Below are 26159 nucleotides of genomic sequence, written 5' to 3'. Positions count from 1 at the left end.
TTATTTTTAATGGAAGAATATGTGTTGTTCATGCTCATAGGTTCAGAATTACACTTTGTAACTTGTTGGTGTATGCCAGCAGTATACTGAAACTCAGCTCATTCCTTTTCGTGCAATTACGATGACTGCTGTGAGAAACTGGTACATTTGCAACAAGGAGGATTGACTATAGTGCTCCCCGTATGCACAACAGGGGTCCTGGATGTTTTATATGAGAACATGCATCATAGTACATATTGTGAAGTGAACAGCAGTGTTGTCCCATTGAGCAGCTCCTGTAGATCACACAGATCAGAGCTCATTGTCATTGATGTATGCACTCCATGAAGTGGGATATTTGAAAGCGATTGAATCTTGAAATTTATTTTATATCCAAACAGCATACCTCCAGACATGGGTTTCTTATCAAAACCGTATCTACTATACTTGGACCAGTCAGACATGTCACTTTGAGGTCACTCTACAAACACCTTAAAATTGACAGTACGATTCATAAACAAATGAAGAAAACGAGGCACTGCATTTTCTGAACCACTTACAGCACAGCAACATAAGCTGGTTCCTGTGTCAGTGCAAGCACATTACTGGCTTTCAGTACATAAACATTGATTATCATTGTGCAACCATCTGCTTTTATATAGCTGTGCTCTTTTACTGCTTTGATTACAGGTTTTGCTTATTGAAAAAGTCACCAAAAAGACGTCATTCACTGAGTGCCAATGCATCAGTTTGTGGTGTGCCATTAAATAGTCAGGCTTTAGAATTACTTTGAAGGACATGTGAATTTTATGATCAAGAAAAGAATTGTTTCTGTTTCATATCCATCTGTCAGTTACTGCTCATAAAATGTTAGAGCATACCTCGAAAATTGTAGGACTTACTGAAGTAGGTGTAACAAGGAAAGAGGTGCTACTTCAAGAATTACATGATACTGTAGCAAACTGTGTGGAACAAAGGCCCTGTAGAGAAAACAGTGTATTTTTAAGTACCCCTGGAAGGGGGGGGGGGGGGGGGAAGAGCCATGTCCAGTTCCAGATCTCAATTCATTCTAAACCGATGCAGTTTGTTGCCACATTTATGGATATTATCGTAGGAAAGGATACCCCACAGTTGCAAAGTTGGTAGTTTCTTTAAAAGAATGTGAAGTTTAAGAGGAGGGGGGGGGGGGGGGGGAGGGGGTCTGTATTGTCCATGGTGGGAGGTAATACCTGAAATTTGGTATTCTCGGCACACTCTTGACACTATAAATCTCTGAATATTGAATTCCATGATTATTTCTGAAATGGAATTTCCCATGCATCTACCATTCCACAATCAAAGCCTGCTAATTCACATTGTGCTTTCCCTTTAAAAAATTTGATGGACAAAAACTATTACTCAAAAAAAGCTCATGTTGTTGTACCTCATAGTATCTTCCTTCATAATATTATAGAAAGGGATCTCCATTCACTTACACACTGAGGTGACAAAAGTCATGGGATACCTCCTAATATCATGTTGGTCCACCTTTTGCCCAGTGTAGTGCAGCAGCTCTATGTGGCGTAGACTGAACAAGGCATAGACTCAACAAGTCGTTGGAAGACACCTGCAGGATTATTGAGCCATGCTGCCTCTATAGCCATCCATAATTGCAAAAGTGTTGACAGTGCAGGTTTTTGTGCACAAATTGTCCTCTCAATTATGTCCCATAAATGTTTAATGGGATTCAGATCTGTTGATCTAGGTGGCCAAATCATTTGCTCGAATTGTCCAAAATGTTCTATAAACCAGTCACGAACATTTGTGGCCCGATGACATCATTGTTTGGGAGCATGAAGTCCATGAGTGCAAATAGTCTCCAAGTAGCTGAACATAACTATTTCCATTCAATGGTCAGTCCAGCTGGACCAGAGGACCCTCCCATTCTATATAAACACAGCCCATACCATTATATGGCACCACCAGCTTGCATAGTTCTTTCTTGGCAACTTGAGTCCATAGGTTTGTGTTGTCTGCACCACACTTGAACCCTACCATCAGCTCTTGCCAACTGAAGTCAGAACTCATCTGATGAGACCATGGTTTTCCAGTCATCTACAGTTCACCCAATATGGTCACAAGCCCAGGAGAGGCACTGCAGGTGATACCGTGTTGTGAGCAAAGGCACTCGCATTGGTCATCTGCTGCCATAGTCCATTAACACTAGATTTCGCCACACTGTCCTAACGGGTGTGTTTGTCATACTCCTTACATTGATTTCTGCACAGCATCACTTCTTTGTTGGCACTGACAACTCTACACAAATACCGCTGCTCCTGGTCATTAAGTGAAGGCAGTCGACTACTGCATTGTCCATGGTGGGAGGTAATACCTGAAATTTGGTATTCTCAGCACACTCTTGACACTATAAATCTCTGAATATTGAATTCCATGATTATTTCTGAAATGGAATTTCCCATGCATCTACCATTCCACATTCAAAGCCTGTTAATTCACATTGTGCAGCCATAATCGTGCCAGAAACCTTTTCACGTGAATCACCTGAGTACCAGTGACAATACACTGTCCTTTCATACCTTGCGTACGTGATACTACCGACATCTGCATATGTGCATATCACTATCCCATGACTTTCCTCGCTTTGATGCTGGAGAAGCAATTGATCCATGCTGGACGAATGACACTCCAAATAGCAGTGGTCATCAGCCAATGGAAAGAGGAGCTTGATTAACTGAGGTCCGTACAGGTTCTTCAAAATGTTTGGTGCATGAAGGACTTTAGTATTCTGATCAAGAGAAACTGTGATTAGCATGAGGATATGTACCACTCCTGATTTCTGCAGTGGTTTAAAATTTATTGCTCCAGTTTAGTGGTACAGTAGGGTTTGTAATTGATAATGCAGCTTATCTTTCAGTGGTATTAGGCTCATTCCATGCCAAGGAGTGTAGAGGCACTCACATAACCGTAACTGATTTTGTATGAACATTTGCATGTGTTCCCAGTAAACAATGGTAAAGTTTCACAATCACTAATTCAATTCTTCTGGAGATATAGTCATTTGTTTGACACCATAACGCAGCTATCAGCAGTGCACCCGTGAGTTTTCGGCAACTTTGAGACATAGGATCTCCTGCAATATGTTCTTGAAAGAAACAAAACTGGGCCATTTTGTTCAACATTGTGTGCTCTCTTAGTGAAAAAAAAAAATTATATGGATAATGTGACACAAAGTTGGCCGAAATAAGACATTGGGGGGGAGGGAGTGAAGTTTAGATTTTTATATCCCAGATTTAATTGCGGGATAAACTGGAAGCTTTCTACACTCCTGGAAATGGAAAAAAGAACACATTGACACCGGTGTGTCAGACCTACCATACTTGCTCCGGACACTGTGAGAGGGCTGTACAAGCAATGATCACACGCACGGCACAGCGGACACACCAGGAACCGCGGTGTTGGCCGTCGAATGGCGCTAGCTGCGCAGCATTTGTGCACCGCCGCCATCAGTGTCAGCCAGTTTGCCGTGGCATACGGAGCTCCATCGCAGTCTTTAACACTGGTAGCATGCCGCGACAGCGTGGACGTGAACCGTATGTGCAGTTGACGAACTTTGAGCGAGGGCGTATAGTGGGCATGCGGGAGGCCGGGTGGACGTACCGCCGAATTGCTCAACACGTGGGGAGTGAGGTCTCCACAGTACATCGATGTTGTCGCCAGTGGTCGGCGGAAGGTGCACGTGCCCGTCGACCTGGGACCGGACCGCAGCGACGCACGGATGCACGCCAAGACCGTAGGATCCTACGCAGTGCCGTAGGGGACCGCACCGCCACTTCCCAGCAAATTAGGGACACTGTTCCTCCTGGGGTATCGGCGAGGACCATTCGCAACCGTCTCCATGAAGCTGGGCTACGGTCCCGCACACCGTTAGGCCGTCTTCCGCTCACGCCCCAACATCGTGCAGCCCGCCTCCAGTGGTGTCGGGACAGGCGTGAATGGAGGGACGAATGGAGACGTGTCGTCTTCAGCGATGAGAGTCGCTTCTGCCTTGGTGCCAATGATGGTCGTATGCGTGTTTGGCGCCATGCAGGTGAGCGCCACAATCAGGACTGCATACGACCGAGGCACACAGGGCCAACACCCGGCATCATGGTGTGGGGAGCGATCTCCTACACTGGCCGTACACCACTGGTGATCGTCGAGGGGACACTGAATAGTGCACGGTACATCCAAACCGTCATCGAACCCATCGTTCTACCATTCCTAGACCGGCAAGGGAACTTGCTGTTCCAACAGGACAATGCATGTCCGCATGTATCCCGTGTCACCCAACGTGCTCTAGAAGGTGTAAGTCAACTACCCTGGCCAGCAAGATCTCCGGATCTGTCCCCCATTGAGCATGTTTGGGACTGGATGAAGCGTCGTCTCACGCGGTCTGCACGTCCAGCACGAACGCTGGTCCAACTGAGGCGCCAGGTGGAAATGGCATGGCAAGCCGTTCCACAGGACTACATCCAGCATCTCTACGATCATCTCCATGGGAGAATAGCAGCCTGCATTGCTGCGAAAGGTGGATATACACTGTACTAGTGCCGACATTGTGCATGCTCTGTTGCCTGTGTCTATGTGCCTGTGGTTCTGTCAGTGTGATCATGTGATGTATCTGACCCCAGGAATGTGTCAATAAAGTTTCCCCTTCCTGGGACAATGAATTCACGGTGTTCTTATTTCAATTTCCAGGAGTGTATGTAGTAAGTACAAGGTGTTAGAATATAAAATTTCATCCTCCTACTCCTTTTCGATTGATGGTCTTTCTAAAAATACCAAAAATGGCTAAAAATGACCTATTGGAAATGAGTCCATATTACAGCGTTACTCAAATTAAATTTGCCATATTTTACTGTGATTGTTTAGTAATCTCTGGGGAAGGCAGTAACAAATGTCTTGATGAATAGGAAGTATGATAAAGTCCAAATAACTTGAGAAACTTCAAAAGAGGGTTGTCTTTTGCCACGACTCATCATGACATATTTCAGTGTATTTTTCTTTTAGAAGTACAAAATCAAACTGGTTATAAATTTCACAATTTAACTGTGCAATGCCAAGGCAGTTGAAGTCATGGTAGTTAAATTGTTGTGTAACAACTGCAGCACACATCCTATAAATAGCCACCATGTTTTACACCATTGTTCCTCAAAACATTGCTTGTACTTATAAGTAGAAATATTTAAAAAGTTTGCTGCCCCAGTACATTGTAGAAGTATTATATGATTTAAGTCTTAGCTCTTTACAGTTTATTTTCTTCATATCCTGATATTTATATTGGAGTTTCGTGGAATGTTTTTCCCTGTCTCTCTGTATCTCCACAATTTCTCATTATTTGATGTGGTAGGTGTTAAATTCTCCAGGATGCAATGCCTCACTTGTGGTACAATACTTTGTGCATTGTCCTGTGATTGTGGTGTTGGGGGAGTAAAGGTTGGGTGTATAACATTCCACAAGCTGTGTGTGTGCTGCCTAATGAGTGATGTCAGATAACCAGCATGTCAAGGAGTTCAGCTAGCAATATCTGGATTCAGACTTGGTAAACTATCCAGGGACTATACAGTACAATTTATTATGGTAACTTCTGTCGGTGCTTTGTTGACCATAGTTAGCCACCCACAATGTTAGGATATTGTGCATCACAGAGGATAAGAATCTTGGCTTATTGTCTGAATCGTGAAGAAGCAAGAAACACTTATTTTAAAAAGTCTAACCATGACTTAACTAGTTACATCATTATGTTGATGGTTACAGTAATCACTGTACTTGGATTTGTTACATGAATTTGTTATACCGTGTTTCTCATCATTTCTTACATGAATTTATACCGCTTAGTGGCAAAAATGGATTGTACTCGAGCATGCAAAAATCTTGAAATCACAATAACAGTTAATAAAGAAAGAGAGTTGCAAACAGAGTTTGCTACCATCAAATATTGTGTAGAGGCTGTGAACCATTTTCTCAAAAAGTTTGAGTAATGACTGTGTTATATGTGTGTGTAAAAGGTTTTTTATCTTATGACAGTAATCATATTTTAAATGAAATATGCCAGAATGAGAATGTTCATGTGGGTTTGAATGAGCAAAATTAGTGGACTGTGTGTGAGACATTGTAAGTTCCATTTTTGAATAAAACTTTTATGTAGTTTTGCACATAGAGGGAAAGTGTCTGTTAAATACATTATTCTTTCAAAAATTCTATATGTTGATTTTGGTGACAGAATCAGTTTGTGGAATTGTAAATCCTGATAAGGAATTTATTTTGAAATTTGTTCATTGAAGTACAGAACTGAATATTTTTTTCTAGGTTCTCTATACTCTGATTACCTTTGGTGTTACTTGGGACTGGACCGTTCCTTCTGTGCTTGATCCACCAGATAGTCTTTTTCGAATAAGACTTGTCTGTGTGCTCCTTGAAACTTGTGGCCAGTACTTTGTTAGTGGTATGAGCAAGAAGAAACTTGATATGTTCCTTGTGTACTTTCAGGTAAGAAAAACTGGTTGGAAACACCCATGACCCATGACTGGAACGCATGAATAAAGTTTGTGGTGTATAATATTGCTTATTCAGTGTGTATGTATGTTCAATTAGTTTTCTCCTTTGGTTCCTTTTTGGTGAAATTGTAGATTCAAATACATTTATTCATACAATAGCTGAGCAGAAAAACTTTATTTGTTACAAATTTTTTGATTTTCAGAGCCAGGCACAACTTTTTTCTGGCATAAAGAGATGAGTGAATTAATGTAAGCCTGTGCTTGTAAATTGCTGCCACTCACAAAGTCATTAATAATTATGCAGTATACAGAGCTCCAAATTTTCAAACATATTTATTATAATACCATCTGAAGAGGGGCAGCAGCATTTCCCATAGTTGCAATGATTGATTGAGCAGACCTTTTAACATTAGCCAACATGTCTTTGCTGTGCTGGTACTGCAAAAGTCTGAAAGCAAACGGGAAATATAGCCACTATTTTTCCTGAACACATGCAGATGTCCTACGTGACTTGATGATGATATCCTCTTAGGTAAAATATTCAGGTGGTAATATAATCTCCCATTAGGACCTCCAGTTGAGGACTACTCAAGAGGCTGTCATCATGAAAAACAAAACTGGTATTCTGTTGACAGGATCATGAAATGTTAGCTCCCGAGGCAGGTTGGTTAGAGCGTTTAAAAATTGAGATTGATAGGTTGCAGTAAGATATAGTGGAATTTAGTGAACTGCAATCACAGGAAGAACAGGACTTCTGGCACGTGAGTACAGGGCTACAAATACAAAATCAAGTAGGAGTTGTGCAGGAGTAGATCTACTAATGAATAAGAAAAGAGAAATGAGGTTAAGTTTATATGATCAACGTAGTGAATGCATTGTAGTATCCAAGATAGAAATGAAGCCAACACCCACCACAATACTAACGTCTGCTAGCTACCTGCCCGTGTAGCCATGCGTGTTAACGTGACCGCTTCTGGAACAGGGAAGTATGTCGGCCCTGGATCAATCTGGCCTGGCTACTCCACGACAAAGGGTCGGTGTGCTGGCTAGCCTGGATGTGGTTTTTAGACAGTTTCCCCACAACCCACTAGTTGAATACTGGGCTGGTTCTCATGTTCCATCTCAGATACATGGTGTGCAAGCATTTAGCAGACTTTCTCGCACTTGCACACAGAAGTTCATCACTATGCAGACAGACTGGATACACAGCTAGTGTCCTGCAGGGTTAATAGGAGACCGACAGTCTCCACTGTTTGGTCTCCTTGGAACACTTACTCAGCAGCAGTTTTCTAGATCTGCAGATGATGAAGAGGTTAAAAAGATTTATGATGAGACATTAACCAGGTAATTAAGGAAGATGGAAATTGAACTGTGTTAGGGAGATTGAAATTCTTTAATAGGAAGGAAAGGGAAGCTTCCAGGCAGAATTTTGTGTAGAGCATAATTTAATCATTGATAGCACTTTGTTTAAGAATCGAGAAAGAAGGTTGTCTACATGGAAGAGACCTGGAGACTAAAAGGTTTCAGATAGATTTTAGACTGAAAAACATTTCCAGAGGCAGTTATGAACTCTGACTAAAATTTATTGGTTATGAGCTGCAAATTAAAATTGGAGAAACATGGGAAGTTGCGCAGTTAGATATAAATAAATTAAAAGCATAAAAAGTTTTAGTGGAAAGAAATACAATATAAGTTGAATGGGTAGCTTTGAGAGATGAAATAATTCAGGCAGCAGAGGATCAAATAGGCAAAAAGACAAGGCCTAGTAGAAATCCATGGATAACACAGGAAATATTGAACTTAATTGACGAAAGGGGTTAATACAAAAATGCAGCAAGTGAAGCAGGCACATGAGAATATGTAGATGTTTAAAAATGAATATTGTGGAAAACTTCTGGTAAAATGTAAATAGTTTTAGGAGTAAAGGAAATCACTCACTGAATATCAGAAATGTTTGTTAAGAGGCTGACACAAAAGAGAAAGAAAACTTAGTAGCCCTCAGGATCAATCCTTTCTCAAGCTAGAGTCAAATACATGCACACACACACACACACACACACACACACACACACACGCACGGGATACACAATGCTGTGATTGCAGTTCAGCAGGTGGACTAGGTGGGGTGAGGATTGTGACGGGTGAGGTGGGTAGAGGAAAGGAGAGGCAGGAAGGTGAATTGGAGGAGTATAGTTTGCAGCTTGGAGGGAGGCAGCTTCTTTGCTGGCTGTGAATGTGGGATGGGGGGTGGCAGGTGTACAGGCTGGGAATGTGATGCACAGTTGCCAGATCTACTGGAAAAGGGTGCATGGTGGTGACATGGCAATGTGAATTGGGGGAGGGGGTGATAGAATGGTGGAAGGGGAAACTGTTGGAACTGTGGATTAACTGAGATTGAGGCTAGGAAGGTAATGGGAGTGAGGGCTGTGTTGCAAGGATAGCTCCCATCTGTGTAGTTAAGAAAAGGTGGTGGGGAAGGAAAGGATTCAGGTGGCCCAGGTTTTGTGAAGCAGCAATTGAAATCTTGAAATAGAGCATGTCGCACTCAGCTGCGTGTTGTACCACTGGACAATCGACTTTATCTTGGCCAGAGTTTGGTGGTGGACATTCATTGTATTAGACAGCTGGTTTGGTGCCATATTGACATAAGAAACTGTGCAGTGATTGCAACATGATTAGTATATGACATGGGTGCTTTCACAGGTGACCTTGCCTCTGATGAGCAAGGATAGTCCTGTGACGGGTCTATAGGTGGAACTGCTCGGTGGGTAGACTCGGCAGCTCTTAAACGTGGGTCTTCCACAGAGATACATTCCCTGTGGCAAGGTGTTAGAAGGGGAGTGCTATAGGAATGGACGAGGATGTTGTGTGGGTTTGGTGGGCAATGGAATACCCCTTTAGGAAGGTTTGGAAAGGTATTGGGTAGGATTTCCCTCATTTCCGTGCATAATTATAGATAATGAAAGACCTAACAAAGGATATGGTTCAGTTGTTACAGCCCAGGATAATATTAGCTGATTTTTGAGGGCAGTGCCAGAATTGAGGGTGTCTGAGAATATGGAATGGGAAATCTAGGTTAGGGGACAGGGGGGAGGCTACTGCCTGTCTGTGAAAGCCCTTGTCAGACCTCCATGAGCAAGGAATTTTATTAATTTTTTTATGTGTGTGTGTGTGTGTGTGTGTGTGTGTGTGTGTGTGTGTGTGTGTGTGTGTGTAAGGTATGACAGAGTCGAAATGCAGGTACTGTTGGTGGCTAGTGGGTTTAATGTGGACCAAAGTGTATCCGGAGCCATCAGAGCAGAGGAGGTCAACACTGGGTTGAAGAGGACCAGGTGAAGCAGATGTGAGAGAAGGTGTTGAGGTTGTGGAGGAATGAGTATAATTTGTCTTTGTCCTGAGTTCAGGTCAGGAAGGTATCATCAATGAACCTGAGCCATCAAAGGGTTTGGAGTTTTGAGGCTAGGAAGATTTCCTCCGGATGGTCCATAAAAAGATTGGCATAGGAGGGTGCCATGGGGGTGCCCATGGCTTTGCCACAGATTTGTTTATATACTTTTCATAAACAAGAAGTAGTTGTATGTCATGATATAGTTGGTAAGGTGTATGAGGAATGAGGTTGTGGGTTTGAAGTGTGAAAGATGGTGAACAAGGTAGTGTTCAATTGTGGTAAGGCCATGGATGTGAGGAATGTTGGTATATAGGGAGATGACATCAACAGAGATGAATAAGGATACAGGAGGTAAAGGGGTGGGGATGACAGTGTGTAGGTGAAGGAAGTTTTTAGTATCTTTGATGTAAGAGGCAAGGTTTTGGGCAATTGGTTAGAGGTGTTCCACATCTGCATAGATACTCTGCAAGGCACCGTATGGTGTGTTGCCGGGGTACCTCGCAACACCGCTAGTCATTTCCTTTCCTGTTCCACTCCTGAATAGAGCAAGGGAAAAATGACTGTCTATACGTTTAGCCCTAATTTCTCGTATCTTATTTTACAATGTATGTTGGTGACAGTAGAATTGTTTAGGTATGGTGGTGGCAGTAGATTTGCTAGGCAGTAAGCTGCAAATGTGGTTCTCTAAATTTTCTGAACAGTGTTCCTTGGAAAGAACATCGCCCTCCCTCCAGTGATTCCCATTTGAGTTCTCGAAACATCTCTGTAACACTAAAATGTTGTTTGAACCTACCGGTAACAAATCTAGCTGTCTGCCTCTGATTGCTTCAATGTCTTCCCTTTAAGGATTCCAAACACGAGAATGTCACACCAGTGTTCTATATGTGGTTGCCTTTACAGATGTACCACACTTTCCTCAAGTTCCCCCAACAAACCAAAGTCAACCATTCGCCTTCCTCATGTGCTTTCTCCATTTCATATTGCTTTGCAGTGTTATGCCCAGATATTTGAAGGAAATGACGGTGTCAAAGGAGGACACCACTAATGCTGTATCCGAATATTACGGGTTTGTTCTTTCTATTCATGTGCATTAACTTTCATTAGTCTACATTTAGAGCTGGCCACCTTTCATCATATCAGCTAGAAATTTTGTGTAAGTCATCTTGCATCCTCTTACAGTCACTCAACTTAGATGCCTTACCACACACCGCATCATCATCATCATCTGCATACAACTGCAAATTGCTGCCCACCCTGTTCACCATATCATTTATGTATATTGGGAACAAAAGTGGTGCTGTCCCACTTCCCAGTGGCACTCCTGATGATACCCTTGTCTCTGATCACTACTCACTGTCAAGGACAATGTAGTGGGTCCTATAACTTGAGAAGTCTGTGGGCCAGTCAGATATCTGGGAACCTGTTCCATATACTCGTACCTGTGTTATCGGTCTGCAGTGGGGTACTGTGTCAAATACTTTCCAGAAATCTTGAAATATAGAATCTGCCTATTGCCCTTCATCTATAGTTCACAGTAATATCGTGTGAGAAAGGGGCATGCTAAGTTTTGCATGACCGATTATTTCTAAAACATGCTGATTCATGGACATAGTTCCTCAGTCTTTAGGGTTCTGCAGAAAATCAAAGTTAGGGATAATGGTCTGTTCTTTTACCCTTCTTATATACAGGAGTCAGCTGCACTTTTTTCCAGTCATATGAAACTTTGTGCGGTGTGAGAGGTTCGCAATAAATGCATGCTAGGTAAGGGGCAAACACTGAAGGTGAAAAATCGAATTGGAATTCTATCCGAACCTGCTGACTCATTTTCCTTCAAATCTTTCAGTTGTTTCTCTACGCCAGGTATGTTTATTACTATGTCTTCCATATGGGAGTCTGTCCAGTAGTCAAATGATGATGGTTGTACGATCCTCCTGCGTGAACAATTTCTCGAACACAAAATTTAAATCTTGGTCTATGGTTTTGCTATCTTCAGTTGCCACACCAGACTCTGCTATCCATAGCTTTTCATCATTTGTGCATTCTCTTTTGAACGGAGAGTTCAACAGCCTCTGCTACCCCAACTGAGAAATGGTTTTGAGGTGCTTAGCAGAGCAATCGAAGAGAATGACACTGAAGGTCAATGGGATGCAGTGGAAACAACCTATGCACAGACTGCTGAAGAAATTTCTTGAAACAAAGGACCATGGCATACAAGACTGAATCTATGGCCATGCTTGGGATGCAATACAGCAGAGGAGAAAGGCAAAACTCTGGCTAAATTGTGCACAGACAAGGAAAGTAAAAGAAGAAATTCAACAGGAACTCGGCATATTAAATAGGATGGTGAAGAGTTTCAGAAAAGATAAGAGAACCTTCATCAATAATCTTGCAGCTAAGGCAGAGGTAGCAGCTAACAGACGCGATAACAAGACACTATATAACATTACAAGGAAACTGTCAAATAAGAAATTTGGGTGTGATATGCCAATGAAGAACAAGCAAGGAAAGCTAATCACAAAATGAGAAGACCAAGTCCAGAGGTGGAAACAACATTTTGAGAACGTTGTGAACCGTGGAAGTGCAGATGACGGTGTAACTCAGCTGAATGTGGATGGGGAAGGACTCCCACAAGATATATCAGTTAACTTAGAACCACCATCCAAAGAAGAAATTGCTAAAGCAGTCCAACAAATAAAAACTGGGAAAGCTCAGGTCCTGGACAACATGAGCCCAGAGTTACTTAAAGTAGATCCCTCTATAACAGTTTTACACCCACTCCTGACAGCCATATGGATGAATGAAATACACTTAGAAGACCAAATGAACATATTGTGAAGGAAGCACTTTATTGGATCCGGGAGGGGTGACAGAGACAAGGCAGGCCCAAAATGACGTGCAAACGATCAGTTGAAGCAGGTCAACAGCAAGGAATAGGATGGGAAGAAGTGAAAATAATAGAAGACAGAACAAGATGGCAATCCTTTGTTGCAGCCCTATACTCCACATAAGGAGTTAAAGGAATTACATTAAATTTGAATTGGAGTGAGGTGCGAGGAGGGGTTGTTGGATCTGGAGATGAAATGTAGTGATTAGTTGCTAGGAGAGTGTTAAAACTGTGATCCATTGCTTGTGTTGTTTGTAGTGGCACAACATGCTGATTTCAATGGTTGTTTCACTAAGTACACAGATTGGAGCTATCCTTTCAACACACTCTTCACTCCCCTAACCCTCCTGGCCTCAGTCTCCATGAACCTACTGTCCCCACACCCACCACTGAACAGTTTTCCCTTCCTCTGTCCTAAATCACATCTCCACATCACCTTCATTATGTGCCAGCTGACTCCCTCTGAGCCAGTAGCTACCCACCCAAATACCTTTTCTTGCCTCTTGCCTCTCCTTCCCTCTACCCACCCCACTCGATTCATCCCCACTCCACCCAGTACACCTGTCGAACTGCAATCATGGCATTGTGTATTGTGTATCCAGCCAGCACTGTGTGTGTGTGTGTGTGTGTGTGTGTGTGTGTGTGTGTGTGTGTGTGTGTGTGTGTGTGCGCGTGCGGGTCCTTTCCCCCCAAAACAGTAGAAAAAAATGAGGTTGATTGACGAAGTGGACAATGTTGTAGCAGGAATGGTTATAGGATAAATGCGAGGCTGCAGAATCTAGATGAATATGAGATTGGCGATATCATACTGTAAAAAGATTTTGACAAAGCACTGAAGGACCCAAGTTCCTTCAGAAGTATTGAGATCCGTGGGAGAGCCAGCCATGATAGAATTCCACCTAGTGTACAAGATGCATAAGGCTGACAAAATACCCTCAGAATTCAAGAAGAATGTAATAATTTCATAGAAGGCAGTAGAACCAAGTGTGATTAGTTCTGAACTATCAGTTTAATAAGTCATGGTTGCAAAATACTGACACAAATTATTTACAGAAGATTGGAAAAATTGGTAGTAGCTGACTTGAACAATCAATTTGGGTTCTGGGTAGACTTTGGAACCTGCAAGGCTATACTGACCTACACATTTTCTTACAAGATTGGCTGAATAAAGACATACCTACAGTTATAGCATTTGTAGACTTGGAGAAATTTTAACAGTGTGGACCAGAATGCACCCTAGAAGTTCTGAAGGTAGCAGGAATAAAATACAGATAACAAATGGTTATCCATAGCATCTGTAGAAGATATTTTGCTGATGTAAGAGTTGAAGGACATGAAAGGAAAAAGTAGCTGAGAAGAGAGTGAGTTAGGGTTTCAGCCTATCCCCAATATTATTCAGTTTGTACATTGAGCAAGTGGTAAATGAAACCAAGGAGAAATTTGGAAAGTTCAGGGAATAGAGCTAAAAACTATGAGATTGGCCAGTGACATTGTAAATATATCAGAGGACAGCAAGGAAATTGAAAGAGCGGTCAAGTGGAATGAATATTTTCCCAAATTTGCTGTTCCATTCACAAATGGTGTGAATGAAGACTGAGTCTCTGTAAACTTTTGTATCAGCTCTAATTTTTTAATATTATTTTCTTGTTGTGATCATTTCAAAAGGTGTCTATGGAAAAACGTAAATCTTTCTTGACTCTTCTTCGAATGTACGGAATTTTAAGTGCAATCCTCTCCATGGTTTACAATATCCCTATTTAAAACATCTGCCTCCAGAGTTTGATGAACATTTCGGTTTTGATGACACATATACTAAAGAACACTTGACAAAAAGTGCCTCTCTCCTTGAATCTTTCTTCACCCTTCCCCCCCCCCCCCCCCTTCTCCTTACCCTCCTTCCTCTATTAAATCTTCCTTTCAAGGACCCCAGACTGGTTCGTAATACTCACCCATCATTCATATGACTGTTTCACAAGCCACTTATTTCTTAAATGAGTTACACTTCCTTGGAAGTCTTCCACTGAAACTCAGCCTGACACCTACTTTTCATATGGATAGTTATCTCTGGATGTTCCACTGCAGGTCACTCCAGAGCCATACTCATATATATTTTATATTTGTTTCTGTTTTCAGTAATTTATCACCAATAGTGTAGTCAAACCGTTATGAGATTTCCTGCCAGTGACTCCACATATGTTACACTTATCTACTTTGAGGGTGCACTGCTAGTCCCAGCACCGAGCATCGGTTCTCTGCCAATCTTCCTGCATTTTGCTGCAGTGGCATTTCAACTTTCCTATATACGACAGCATCACCCACAAGCAGCCTTGTGGAGCCTCTGGCATTACCCAACATATTATTTCCATAAATATAGTGAATAGTAACACCACTGTAACACTCCCTCAGGGTACTCCCAAAGTTACTTTTACATCTGACGATTTTGCCGCGCTGTAAGAGTGACACACCCCTAAGGGTGGTAGGGTGTAGGATGGGCATAGGATGGTTCAGATCCCCAAAACTCTACAGGGAAATGCTGAGATGATTGCTTTGAAAAGGAGACAGCAGATTTCTTTCGCCATCCTTACATAATTCGAGTATACGCTCCATCTCTAATTACTACATCATCGACAGTTCATCTGTCTACATCTATATCATTACTCTGCAGTTCACAGTTAAGTGCCTGGCAGAGGGTTTATTGAACCACCTTGAAATTATTTCTCTACTGTTCCACTCTCGCAGCATGTGGGGAAATTTTTTCCATGATGATACAAAACTAGCTGCCCTTCTTTGAACTTTTTTGATGTCCTCTGTCAATTCTGTCTGATGCAGGTCCCACACCACACAGCAATACTCCAAAAGATGATGGACAAGCGTAGTGTAAGCAGTCTCTTAAGTAGAGCTGTTACATTCTCTAAGTTTTCTGCCTTACAGAGTCTTTGGTTTCCGTTCCCCACAACTTTATCTATGTAATCATTACAGTTTTAAGCTATTCGTGATTGTAATCCCTAAGCATTTAGTTGAGTTTATAGCCTTTAGATTTGTGTTATTTATTGTATAACTTAAATTTAGCAGATTCTTTTTAATGCTCTTGTGGATAACTTCACATTCTTCATTATTTAGAGTCAGTTGCCACATTTTGCATCATACAGATATCATGTCTAAATTGTTTTGCAGTTCGTTTTGATCATCTGATGACTTAACAAGATGGTAAATGACACCATCATCTGCAAACAATCTAAGAGGGCTGCTCAGATTGTCTCTTAAGTCATGTAGGTAACAATTCCTTGGGAATGACAGATATTACTTCTGTTTTACTTGGTGACTTCCCATCAATTATTATCAACTGTGACCTTATGACAGGAAATCACGAATCCAGTCACACAACTGAGATGATACTCCATAGGCACACAATTTAATTAGATGTTGCTTGTGAGGAAATGTGTCAAAAGCCTTCTGTAAATCTAAAAATATGGAATAACTCTGACACCCCTGTCAATATCACTCATTACTTCGTGAGAATAAAGAGCTAGTTGTGTTTCACAAAAATGATATTTTCTCAATCTGTGTTGGCTATTTGTCAATAAATTGTTTTCTTCGAGGCGATTCATAATGTTCGAGCCCAACATATGTTCCAAAATCCTACTGCAAGTCAAAGTTAGTGATATCTGTCTGTAATTCACCGAATTACTTCAGTTTCCTTTCTTGAGTATTGGTGTGACATGTGCAACTTTACAGTCTTGGGTTACAGCAGTTGTATGTGAAAGTATGGAGCTCTTGTGTCAGCATACTCTGAAATAAATAGAACTGGTATACAATCTGGACTGGAAACCTTGCTGTTCTTAAGTGTTTTAAGCTGCTTTGCTACGCTGAGGATATCTACTACTTAGTTGCTCATATTGGCAGTTGTTCTTTATTTGAATTCGGGAATATTTACTTTATCTTCTTTTGTATTGACTTTCGGATGACCATGTTTAGTAACTCTGCTTCAGTGGCACTGCGACCAATAGCACCACCATTGTTGAGAATAACAAATTATTTAGGAGTAAAGAGATGACTCACCAAAAGGCAGAAGCACTGGGTCATCAACAGATACACAAACAAAAGGTATAGAGCTTTGCTAGCTGTTGGAATGAAATTCCTTTCTCAAGCTGTAGGAGAAATGTGCGCTTGTGCTGCTCCCCCCACCCCTCCACTCCTTACACACACACACACACACACACACACACACACACACACACACACACACTCTTGGGTGTGGGTAAGAATAGATAGCTCCCATCTGTGCAGCTCAGAAAAGCTGGTGGTGGTGGGGAGGGTCCAAATGGCATGGATTGTGAAGCAGCCATTGAAATCTTGCTTGTGCTCTGCTGCATGTTGTGCCAGTGGGTGGTCCATCTTGTTTCTGGCAACAGTTTGATGGTGGGCATTCATTCATGTTGACAGCTAGTTGGTTGTCATACCAGTGTAAAATGCTGTACAGTGGTTGCAGTGAAGCTGGTATATAACATAGCTGCTTTCATAGGTGGCCTGGCCTTTGATGGGGTAGGATAAGCTTGTGACGGGACTGGAGTAGGAGGTGCTGGGTGGCTGGATGGGGCAGGTCTTGAGTCTGGGTCTTCCACAAGGGTATGATCCCTGTGTCAGTGCATTGGGGGTGGGATTGAGATAGGGATGACTAGGATGTTGTGGAGGTTGGGTGGACAGCAGATCACTACTCTGGGAAGGGGTGGAAGTATCATGGGTAGGATGTCCCTTATTTCAGGGCACGATGATAGATAGTCAAAGCCCAGACGGAAGACGTGATTCAGTCATTCCATTTCCAGGTGATATTTGGTGACAAGGGGGGTCACTTGATTATGATTGGTTCTAGAGATGGTTGTGAGGATCAGGTGTGTGTGGGGATATGGCGTGGGAGATCTGCTTGTGTATTAGATCTGGGGGTATTGCCTGTCCGCAGAGGCCTTTGTGGGGCAGCTGTCAAAGTGCAGGTACTGTTGTTGGTTGGTCTGTTTGATGTGGACATAGGTGTGGATGGAGCCATCCAAGGGGATGAGATGGACATCTAGGGAGCATGATGATGGATGGAGGTGGACCAGGTGAAGTGGAGGAGGTTTTTATAATCTTAGACTTCTGTAGCTACGGTTAACTAGGGTTAGTGGTATTAATACCTGTAGATGTACTAATGGGAATATGTTCACATAACCAAATTTTCTTTTCTTAACAGCAGAATCTCTAACTTTTCGTGCCTGGATTCACGTAATATAAACTTCTGGCTTGAGTTTCGTAAATTCTGTGAACTTTATAATAGGCTTTGACTGATAAGTGCAACATAAAATCCTTTTTGTAGCATAGATTGTTAACCTGCCACCTGAATATTGTATCCACTTTAAAATACTAACCTGCCTGTGTCTGTGAGTCTTCAGTATACAACGAAGCAAAAAAATTGCTAGAGTGATCAGTCACAGGTAACTACAGCATTTACTGTACAGTTTCAAAGTGCCTTTTAAATATCTCAATGTATAGGTACAGATTCTAATTAGCTTTATTAATTGCAGAGTGTAAATATCCTCGTTTCATGATCTGAACATTTAATTCACATTTGTATCAGCTCCAAATCTGTTTGTACAGAGCAACATAAGCATTTATTCTGTTACCATATATGTGCAATTGACATTGATTTCAGCATTATTACTGGTTTAAATACTTACATCCTGTGTGGACCACTGAGCAGCCATTTCCAGTCGGGATAAGCCATATGGTTAAGGAAACTATCACTAACCTGCGCCGTAATATACACTTGTTTAATTCATTGGAAGAAGCAGAAGAAGCAGTTATCAAGTTGCGTGCTGAACAGGAGGCAAATCTTGGACCTCTGCAAAAATTTTGGCAAGGCTCAAATAATGCTGATGATACTACTTCACAAGGAAGCATTGGTGACAATTCTGTGGAATTTGATGATGAATCAGAGCAAGGTGCTTCAGATTTGGACACAAGTCAAGAAGACCTGGATGCAGATGACGGAGCATCAAGTGGGATATCAGGGCTTTCTGAGCTAGTTATTCCAGGTAACTTTCATAGCAACTTGCATGTGACTTTCTATGCAAAGTTGTGTTTAATGGCAGCATAGTGTCAAAGAGAGTAGAATATAGTTTGTAGTGGAGACAAAAATTTTCTCTACATAAAGAATGGCTCAAGGTCATGTTTGATTCAGTGGTAGATACCAGATTTCCATTCTTTCTTCCATTTTATATTTCATTATGTTACTGTGATTCCAGTCTTGTAGCATCATGTCGCTTCTTTCACCTTTCATTGGTATCTACTTTGTGCACAGTAGTTACTGAAGGATAGCCACAATGTTTTGTGCTGAATATTGTATAGGACATAGCTGTTAACAAAACATGTATAATAGTGCAACTGATTATTTCCAACCTGTGTTTTTTTTGCTGCACATTACCTTTCTCATTGGGAGGGTATGTAAAGAAAACAGTAAAACTGTATTAAGTTGTGAGATATAATTATCACTTAGACAGGCCAAAAGAATGATTAAATTAAAAAAGGTAAGCTATGAGGCAGGTAAAGATGGAAAAGTAAATGGAAAAAGGCTCTAATTCAATGTGTGGTGATACATTAACTAAAACTGAACATTCACTGCAGCATGTAATCTGACAAATCCTGCTGATATTGATTACATACTAAAGCAAAGTTTCCTTAATACAAAGCTTCATTTATTTAGTGGCAATGAATAAGAAATGATGACTATGAACTTATTGTGAAGAACTGAATGCCCACAGATGTGTGACCTGTCGAGCACATGCTTACATTTTCACATATCACATAACTGAAGCTTTTGTTGTGTCTGCATAACGTGGCACAAGATTCAGTTGTATGATATGAAATTGCCACAGTATATTAAAATGAATCTTATGTAACCTGTAGCTGTCTATTCTTGATTAGAACTAGACAGATTATCTTCAAACTTCAGCATCTAACTTCTCTCCTTCCAGTGATGTCATCCTACGTTTGTGTTTGTTACCTATATTACTGTCTACCTGTAGCTTTATGTCAATATTTCTCCAGCATATATGCATTTGTTGCAATCATACATGGTAGTATGCAATTTAAAGGGAAGCATTTGTCTCCACCTTTAGGTGAAGATTCATACTCAGTTGACAGTACATATGATCTAATGTGTGAGAATATCAAAGATGAAAATTATTCAGAAATGCTGAACACTTTTGATGTTGGAGATACAACCACGGGAAGATCTGATGTGCACATACAATCTGAGGTAAGTAACAAACTATTGTTTGTAATGGATTCTAAAATCAACATTCTGGAAACGGTTTAATTAGTTGAATTTAACTTTTCCAGAAAACTGATGGTTGTCTTGCACCTAGGCTGGTGGAGTGTCCAGAAGATGATGAGTTTTTGAATGCATTTGAACGTATGGTCTCTGATAACATCCAAGATAGGTTACAAGAAACAATAAAACCACAACAAGTTGACATATCTGTTCCCCTCCACATAAAAGGAAGCTCAAAAAAGACATATGGTTAGTATATAACAAAGATGTAACGTTTCCTTTACATTTATATGATTTAAGCTAGGAGTATTGGAATTATGTTTGCTCATTGACATTATATTTCACCCTCGTTCAGGTGTGTGAATCTGATGACAGTGGCAGGAAATCTGAAATCTCTGACTCATATGTATAAGGGCCTAGTTAAAGTAGTTGGTCCTGCACATGTTGTTATAATGAGCATACAGAACACTCTAAATTTCATTGTGGATATTGTGATGTGCAAAGGTGCTATGAACATTGCTACATCTTATTAACAGACCAAAAACTGTGAATTCATGAGCTTACAGTGAGTCACAAACACAGGAACAACAGGAAGACTGCTAAACATGTGAGTTTTGAGTCAAAGGTCCTTCTAAAGTAGGGGGGGGGGGGACCACACACACACACACACACACACACACACACACACACACACACACACACACACACACACACACACACTGAAGCAAGTGTGCGCAAGACCACTGTGCCACACTGCAAGCAACTGCACATGATGAGAGAAGCAGCCTGGGTGGTGGGGGTAAAGAGGAGGAGGCTAAGCCAGGGACAGGGCTTGAAAAAGGAGATTTTGTGTGTGTGGGTAGAACAGAAGGCTCTGCACTGCTGGAGTGGGAGAGGGAAAAGTATTGGGAGTGAAGAACAGTGACTACCAAAAGTTGATGCCAGAGGGTTGCGGGAACGTATAGTGTAGTTCAGAAAAACTGGTGTTGATAGGAAGGATCCAGATGGCACTGTCTGAAGCAGTCAGTTCTTCAATTCAATTACTGCACTATGCAGTCTTCTATTCCACCAATGCACCCACAGTCTTTTTGTCCCCCTCCTCTACCCCCCCCCCCCCCCAAATATCGTCTAACCCCGACACGTCGTGTGTGTGTGTGTGTGTGTGTGTGTGTTTTGTCTACTTCAGAAGACGGCCTTTTGGCCAAAAGGTCTCGTGTTTAGCAGTCTTTTTGTTGTGTCTCTCTGTGAGTCAACAACTCCTATATGTGATGAGTAGGAATCTATCCTTTTAATAACAAAAGTTCAGTTATAATTTCATACTTAAATTTTATATGAGTGAGATTAAAGTTCTGGTGAACTAGACTGGTAATGTTTCTCATGGTTCAAAATGCCAAGTGTCAAGATTGTTGCTTTTAAAAGGCCATAGCCAATTTTCTGTCCTATCCTTGACCAACTTGTGCTCCATCTCTAAAGACATTATTCTCAACAAGATATGCCCTAATCTTCCTTTCTTTCGCACCTAAATATCCCTAAATATTATACATGTTGCTCATCAACATAACAATTTAGTGTGTGTTCAAAGTTCTCTCTCTCTCTCTCTCTCTCTCTCTCTCTCTCTCTCTAAATTATATATAATCTTGAGAATTGCTCTTAGGGTGCCCTACAATAAACAACCACCACTGATGCTAATATATGCTGAGCACTTGTGCCCTGAGAAATTATATACTGAAAATCACTAACTGATGTTCCATAAATAGTTTTTCACCTACAGAAAATTCAGCTCTGTAGCATATAGTGTAATTAAATTAACTGTGTGATTGACGTTTGAATTGAAAGACAGTTTTGTTGCAACATACTAAAGTTACGAATATGTATAGATTTTTTTATTGTCCTATTAGCTTAAGTTCTAGGGCCTGGAGCCATTTTAGATAACTGTGGTAGTACTCTTTAATGGCAGCAGTATTAATCCTGGTGCAATTTGAGTACCACAGTTACCTGTTTAATGACAATGATATTCGCAAAAATGTTCAAACATGCACACTTAATCCTGCGCTGTAACTAAATAAATTTATGTATGTAACATGCAATTGAAGGTGAGTATTAAAGTTGTCAGTGATACAGCCGTACTCACACCGTGTGCTCATTTCTGGACTGCAGGGAGAAAAGAGGAACATAACTAAGTAAGAGCAGTTTACTTGAGATTGTGTGTCAACACCATAGGACAGCTACAAATTTGAACCAAACCACAGTGGATTAAACCATGTGAGCATGTGCATGTGGAAACCCCCCCCCCCCCCCCCCTCACACACACACCTATTAACTTATTCTGTATGCCCCTCACCAGAATGCCTGGTCCATTTTTCACTTTTGTGTAAATCCTTACAAAAAGAGACAACACAGCAAATATATGGAAGAGAACTGTGATCAGATGATACTCGCTTTGCTGTAGCATCTCTCACGAAGTGTCCCCCCCCCCCCCCCCCCCCCACACACACACACACACACACACACACACACACACACAGTTGTTGAATTTGAACACGATCATTTATGAAGTAGGAACTTTGCTGAAGTACTATGGGCAATGCTGAGGATGCTAGTGATGTTGCAATATTGTAATTATTTGATGCACTTGCAAAGTCTTAAGTCTTCAATGATGTTCTAACTTCTCTTTTCAGAGCAACTCCAGGAAGAGGAACAAGAGAAAACAAATATGAATTTCGTATTAATGTTGAGAAAGGGCCATAAACAACAGTACAAAAATTTGGCAGTGCCTGTTGATTCAGAAATGGCATTGAACCTAAAGAACAGGGAGGAGGTAAAGTCTGAACTTTTTAGTATTGGCATAATGTAGCCTTACAACTAGGCTCATAGCTTCTAATCATATTAATTGTGAAAAAAGGTTATCGCCACTGAAACAGTATTATCTTTTGTAGGCTGAACGTGCGGAAAAAGAGAGAGTAAAGCGTTTGACATTGGACATAAATGAAAGACTGGAAGAAGAAGATTACCAGGAAATGTTGGCACAGGTATGTTTTATATGACCTACATAGGAAAAATGTAATATATTTATAAGTTTCCTATACTTTTGTATACTGAGATTAAAGAGCTGGTGTTTGTTAATATTGGAGTATTTGTATATCTCTTTGAAATGCTATCTGTTGCTCTATGGATACTATCATCTTCCTGAAAAGAATCCCGTGTACTCCAGTGTTAGTGTTCTGTTGTTTTGGAGGATTATTTATTTGTATTAAAGATAAATACTACTGAGCCATCAAAAGGCACATTGTCGTTGCCCAATGACAGTGTGGCTACTGTTCATTGAGTTGTTATCTTTATTCCATAAATTGTCTGGATTTTCCATTACCATAGATTAATAATTAGTTCATTTTACCGACCCGACCCCACTCCCAAATTCAGATGGTATACTTGCTGAAAGGTTCAACAATGATTTGAGACACACAGAATTATTGTTGGCGGTAGGCATAAAAAATAATCCCAAATTGTACTATATGCTTTCTGTGAACTATTTTGAGTAGTTAGTTTAGCAGCCCACATGAAAAAGTAAGAGGTTGCAGTAACCTGCTGGAGCTCTTAGTGGCAAAGAATCCCGAGCAAATAGTATACGGCATGACAGCTACAGGAATTAGTGACCACTAGGTTGTTGTAGCAGGATTGAATATCATTTGGACATGATCCACTCAGCAGCATTCAACTTCTACAAAGCTGGATACCAGAATTACCACAAGATATCAGTCCAAATGTCAATTAAATGTGGAACAGACAACATTCGTGCCTCCTGAGAACTTTTCTTGCCTGTGCTGCTTAAATCGTTTTAAGTTTTATGAAAGTTGTGATATTCAGTTACCTAATGCCGTTCTCTGATTTTTATTCATAACTCTGTGCAGTATCCCCTAAATAACATTACCCATTATGCTTAACAAGTTGTCTGGCTGTAGTGTGTGTGTGTGTGTGTGTGTGTGTGTGTGTGTGTGTGTGTGTGTTAGTTAAAAAATATCCAGAAGACATGGTCAGTGTAATTTGGTGCACCAACACGCAACCGGCAAGTATGTAAATCATTAGAGATGCAATTCACTGTGACAGGTAGAATGGCCACCTGACTGTGTTAGTGGTGTTCTGTTCACATTTAGTGTTGTTACCAGCCCTGGTAGGATATATGAGAGCTGTGAACAGCATCAGAAGTTGAGTGGTCACTGTAAAGGACACAGAGACGCCCTGTTCTCGTGTGAGACAGCATTATCAGCACCATACAGAGCTTAAAGCAGTCTCACTACAGGTCTCCATCTGGCCATCTAGTTGAATTGTGCATTATCCAAATTTGTGGGGCATTTGGATGGGACAGTGGTCTGCTATTGGAGTACTTGGCAGTGGCCTGCTGTGGACTAGTTAGGAATGCTGGTTCTTCAACATATTCTCACTTCAAATGTAATAAATTTCCTTGAGATGGCAAAGATTCTGTCCATGAATCAGCATGGTCTTACAGAACATCACTCATGCGAAATTCAGCTTGCCCTTTTCTCATATGATATCCTGGGAACTATGGATGAAGGGATGCAGGCAGATTCCGTATTCCTAGATTTCCGAAAAGCGGTTGGCACAGTGTCCCATTGCTAACAGTCAATGGAGGTTCAAGCATATGGAATAGGTTCCCATATTTCTGAGTGGCTCAAATGCTTTTTAACTAAAAGAACCCCACCCCATGGGGCTCACGGCTTTTTCGTGAGATCGTATGCGGCGTACATGGGGCCCCAAGCTATTGCAGCCCATTTTTCCTTTCCAGGCTGCACTTTTTCCCCCATGCCCCTCCCTCCCCATCCTCACTCCTTCCCCACTGCCCCCACCTTTCCCTCTTTGTGTTCTTATTTACATTGACCTGGGTATTCACATGGTTTCCTGTATTCCTTGTGGTTTTGTTCCCCTTGCCTTTTCTCTGTCATCCCCCTTTTTGGTGTTTTTGGTCCCTTGTTGAGGTTTGACCTCCACTTCTAAATTTTCTCTCCATAGTGTGTACTGTTTTGAGAAGAACTCCCTCCCTAGCACCTAAAGTGTGGATTCCTCTCCCGTCTTCCTTCCCCTCTTCCTTCCCAGCTGTAGCCCCCATCCACCCCACCAGGTCACCACCACATGTAGCCAATCCATGTGGTGGGGCTGTTACGTATCCATCTGGTTCAGCGCCTGACAACACAGGGATCACACATCTGATACCTGAGCTGTTGCCTCCCCATGTATGCCTAGGAGTGGTTGCTTGTCATTCCGGAGTGGCAACAGATGCTGTGCCAGTCAGTCCTCGCTGTGGCTGGATGGCATCCATAGGGGGAGAGCCCCTTATCAGAGTGTGTGGTATCAGGGCAGATACTTTCCATATGAAATGTATGAAGCTCCAAAAATCTGGCTGTTCTTCTATGGCTCTCTCTTCAGTTGGTAATAGATCATTGAATGCTTCTTCTTATGCCCCTGCGGCCTTTGCTTTCCTTCCCTGGCTACACCCTGGGAATAGGGCCAGGCTCGTCAGCTTTGGGGTGAACACTTTCCCCACTGCCTGGTATGTACTAGGATGGATGGGGATACATTCACCATCACAAAGCCATTATTTTTTGTGGATAATATTGAAGACAAGTTTGCCGATGTGCAGTCTCTCAGTAAGGTGCAGTTGGGTTCCATGAAGATCAAAACTACTTCTGCAGCTCTTCACGCTTGTGATCATCTTGGTGATATCTCAGTGTCCATTACACCCCACCAGTCTTTGAATATGGTCAAAAGAGTCGTTTTTCATAGGGACCTCATCCTTCAAACTGAGGAGGAAATCCAGACCAATCCTGAAAGCCGGGGCATTCATTTTATTTAGTGTGTGCAGAAAGGTCGTAAGGACAATCGCACTGATCGTGGCATCTTTATTCTGGCTTTTGTGGGAGATATCCTCCCAGAGAAGGGTGAGATTGTGTGTTATTGGTGTGATGTGAGGCTATATGTCCCACCATTCATATCCATGAAGTGTTTTCAGTGCTTGTGTGTCAGGCACGTCTTATCGATGTATGGCGGACTCTCTGT

The 26159-nt window shown here is 41.6% G+C and overlaps 1 protein-coding gene across 4 annotated transcripts in view; it reads left to right on the top strand.

Moving 5' to 3' along the window:
- LOC124721250 (regulator of nonsense transcripts 2-like) overlaps positions 1 to 26159 on the top strand; it is a 221586-nt gene that overhangs the window by 158653 nt on the left and 36774 nt on the right. For all 4 annotated transcript variants that reach the window (XM_047246115.1, XM_047246117.1, XM_047246116.1 and 1 more), the window contains 6 exons: positions 6328 to 6507; positions 18471 to 18852; positions 19936 to 20075; positions 20159 to 20339; positions 22769 to 22908; positions 23027 to 23119. In XM_047246115.1, coding sequence (XP_047102071.1) covers positions 6328 to 6507; positions 18471 to 18852; positions 19936 to 20075; positions 20159 to 20339; positions 22769 to 22908; positions 23027 to 23119 — 1116 coding nt within the window. The remainder of the gene's footprint in view (positions 1 to 6327; positions 6508 to 18470; positions 18853 to 19935; positions 20076 to 20158; positions 20340 to 22768; positions 22909 to 23026; positions 23120 to 26159) is intronic.

This window comes from Schistocerca piceifrons, chromosome X (assembly GCF_021461385.2).
Source record: "Schistocerca piceifrons isolate TAMUIC-IGC-003096 chromosome X, iqSchPice1.1, whole genome shotgun sequence".
In the NCBI taxonomy this organism is placed as follows: Eukaryota; Metazoa; Arthropoda; class Insecta; order Orthoptera; family Acrididae; genus Schistocerca; species Schistocerca piceifrons.
The sequence above is the reverse complement of the archived record's forward strand: the minus strand, read 5'-3'. Positions and strand labels throughout refer to the sequence as shown.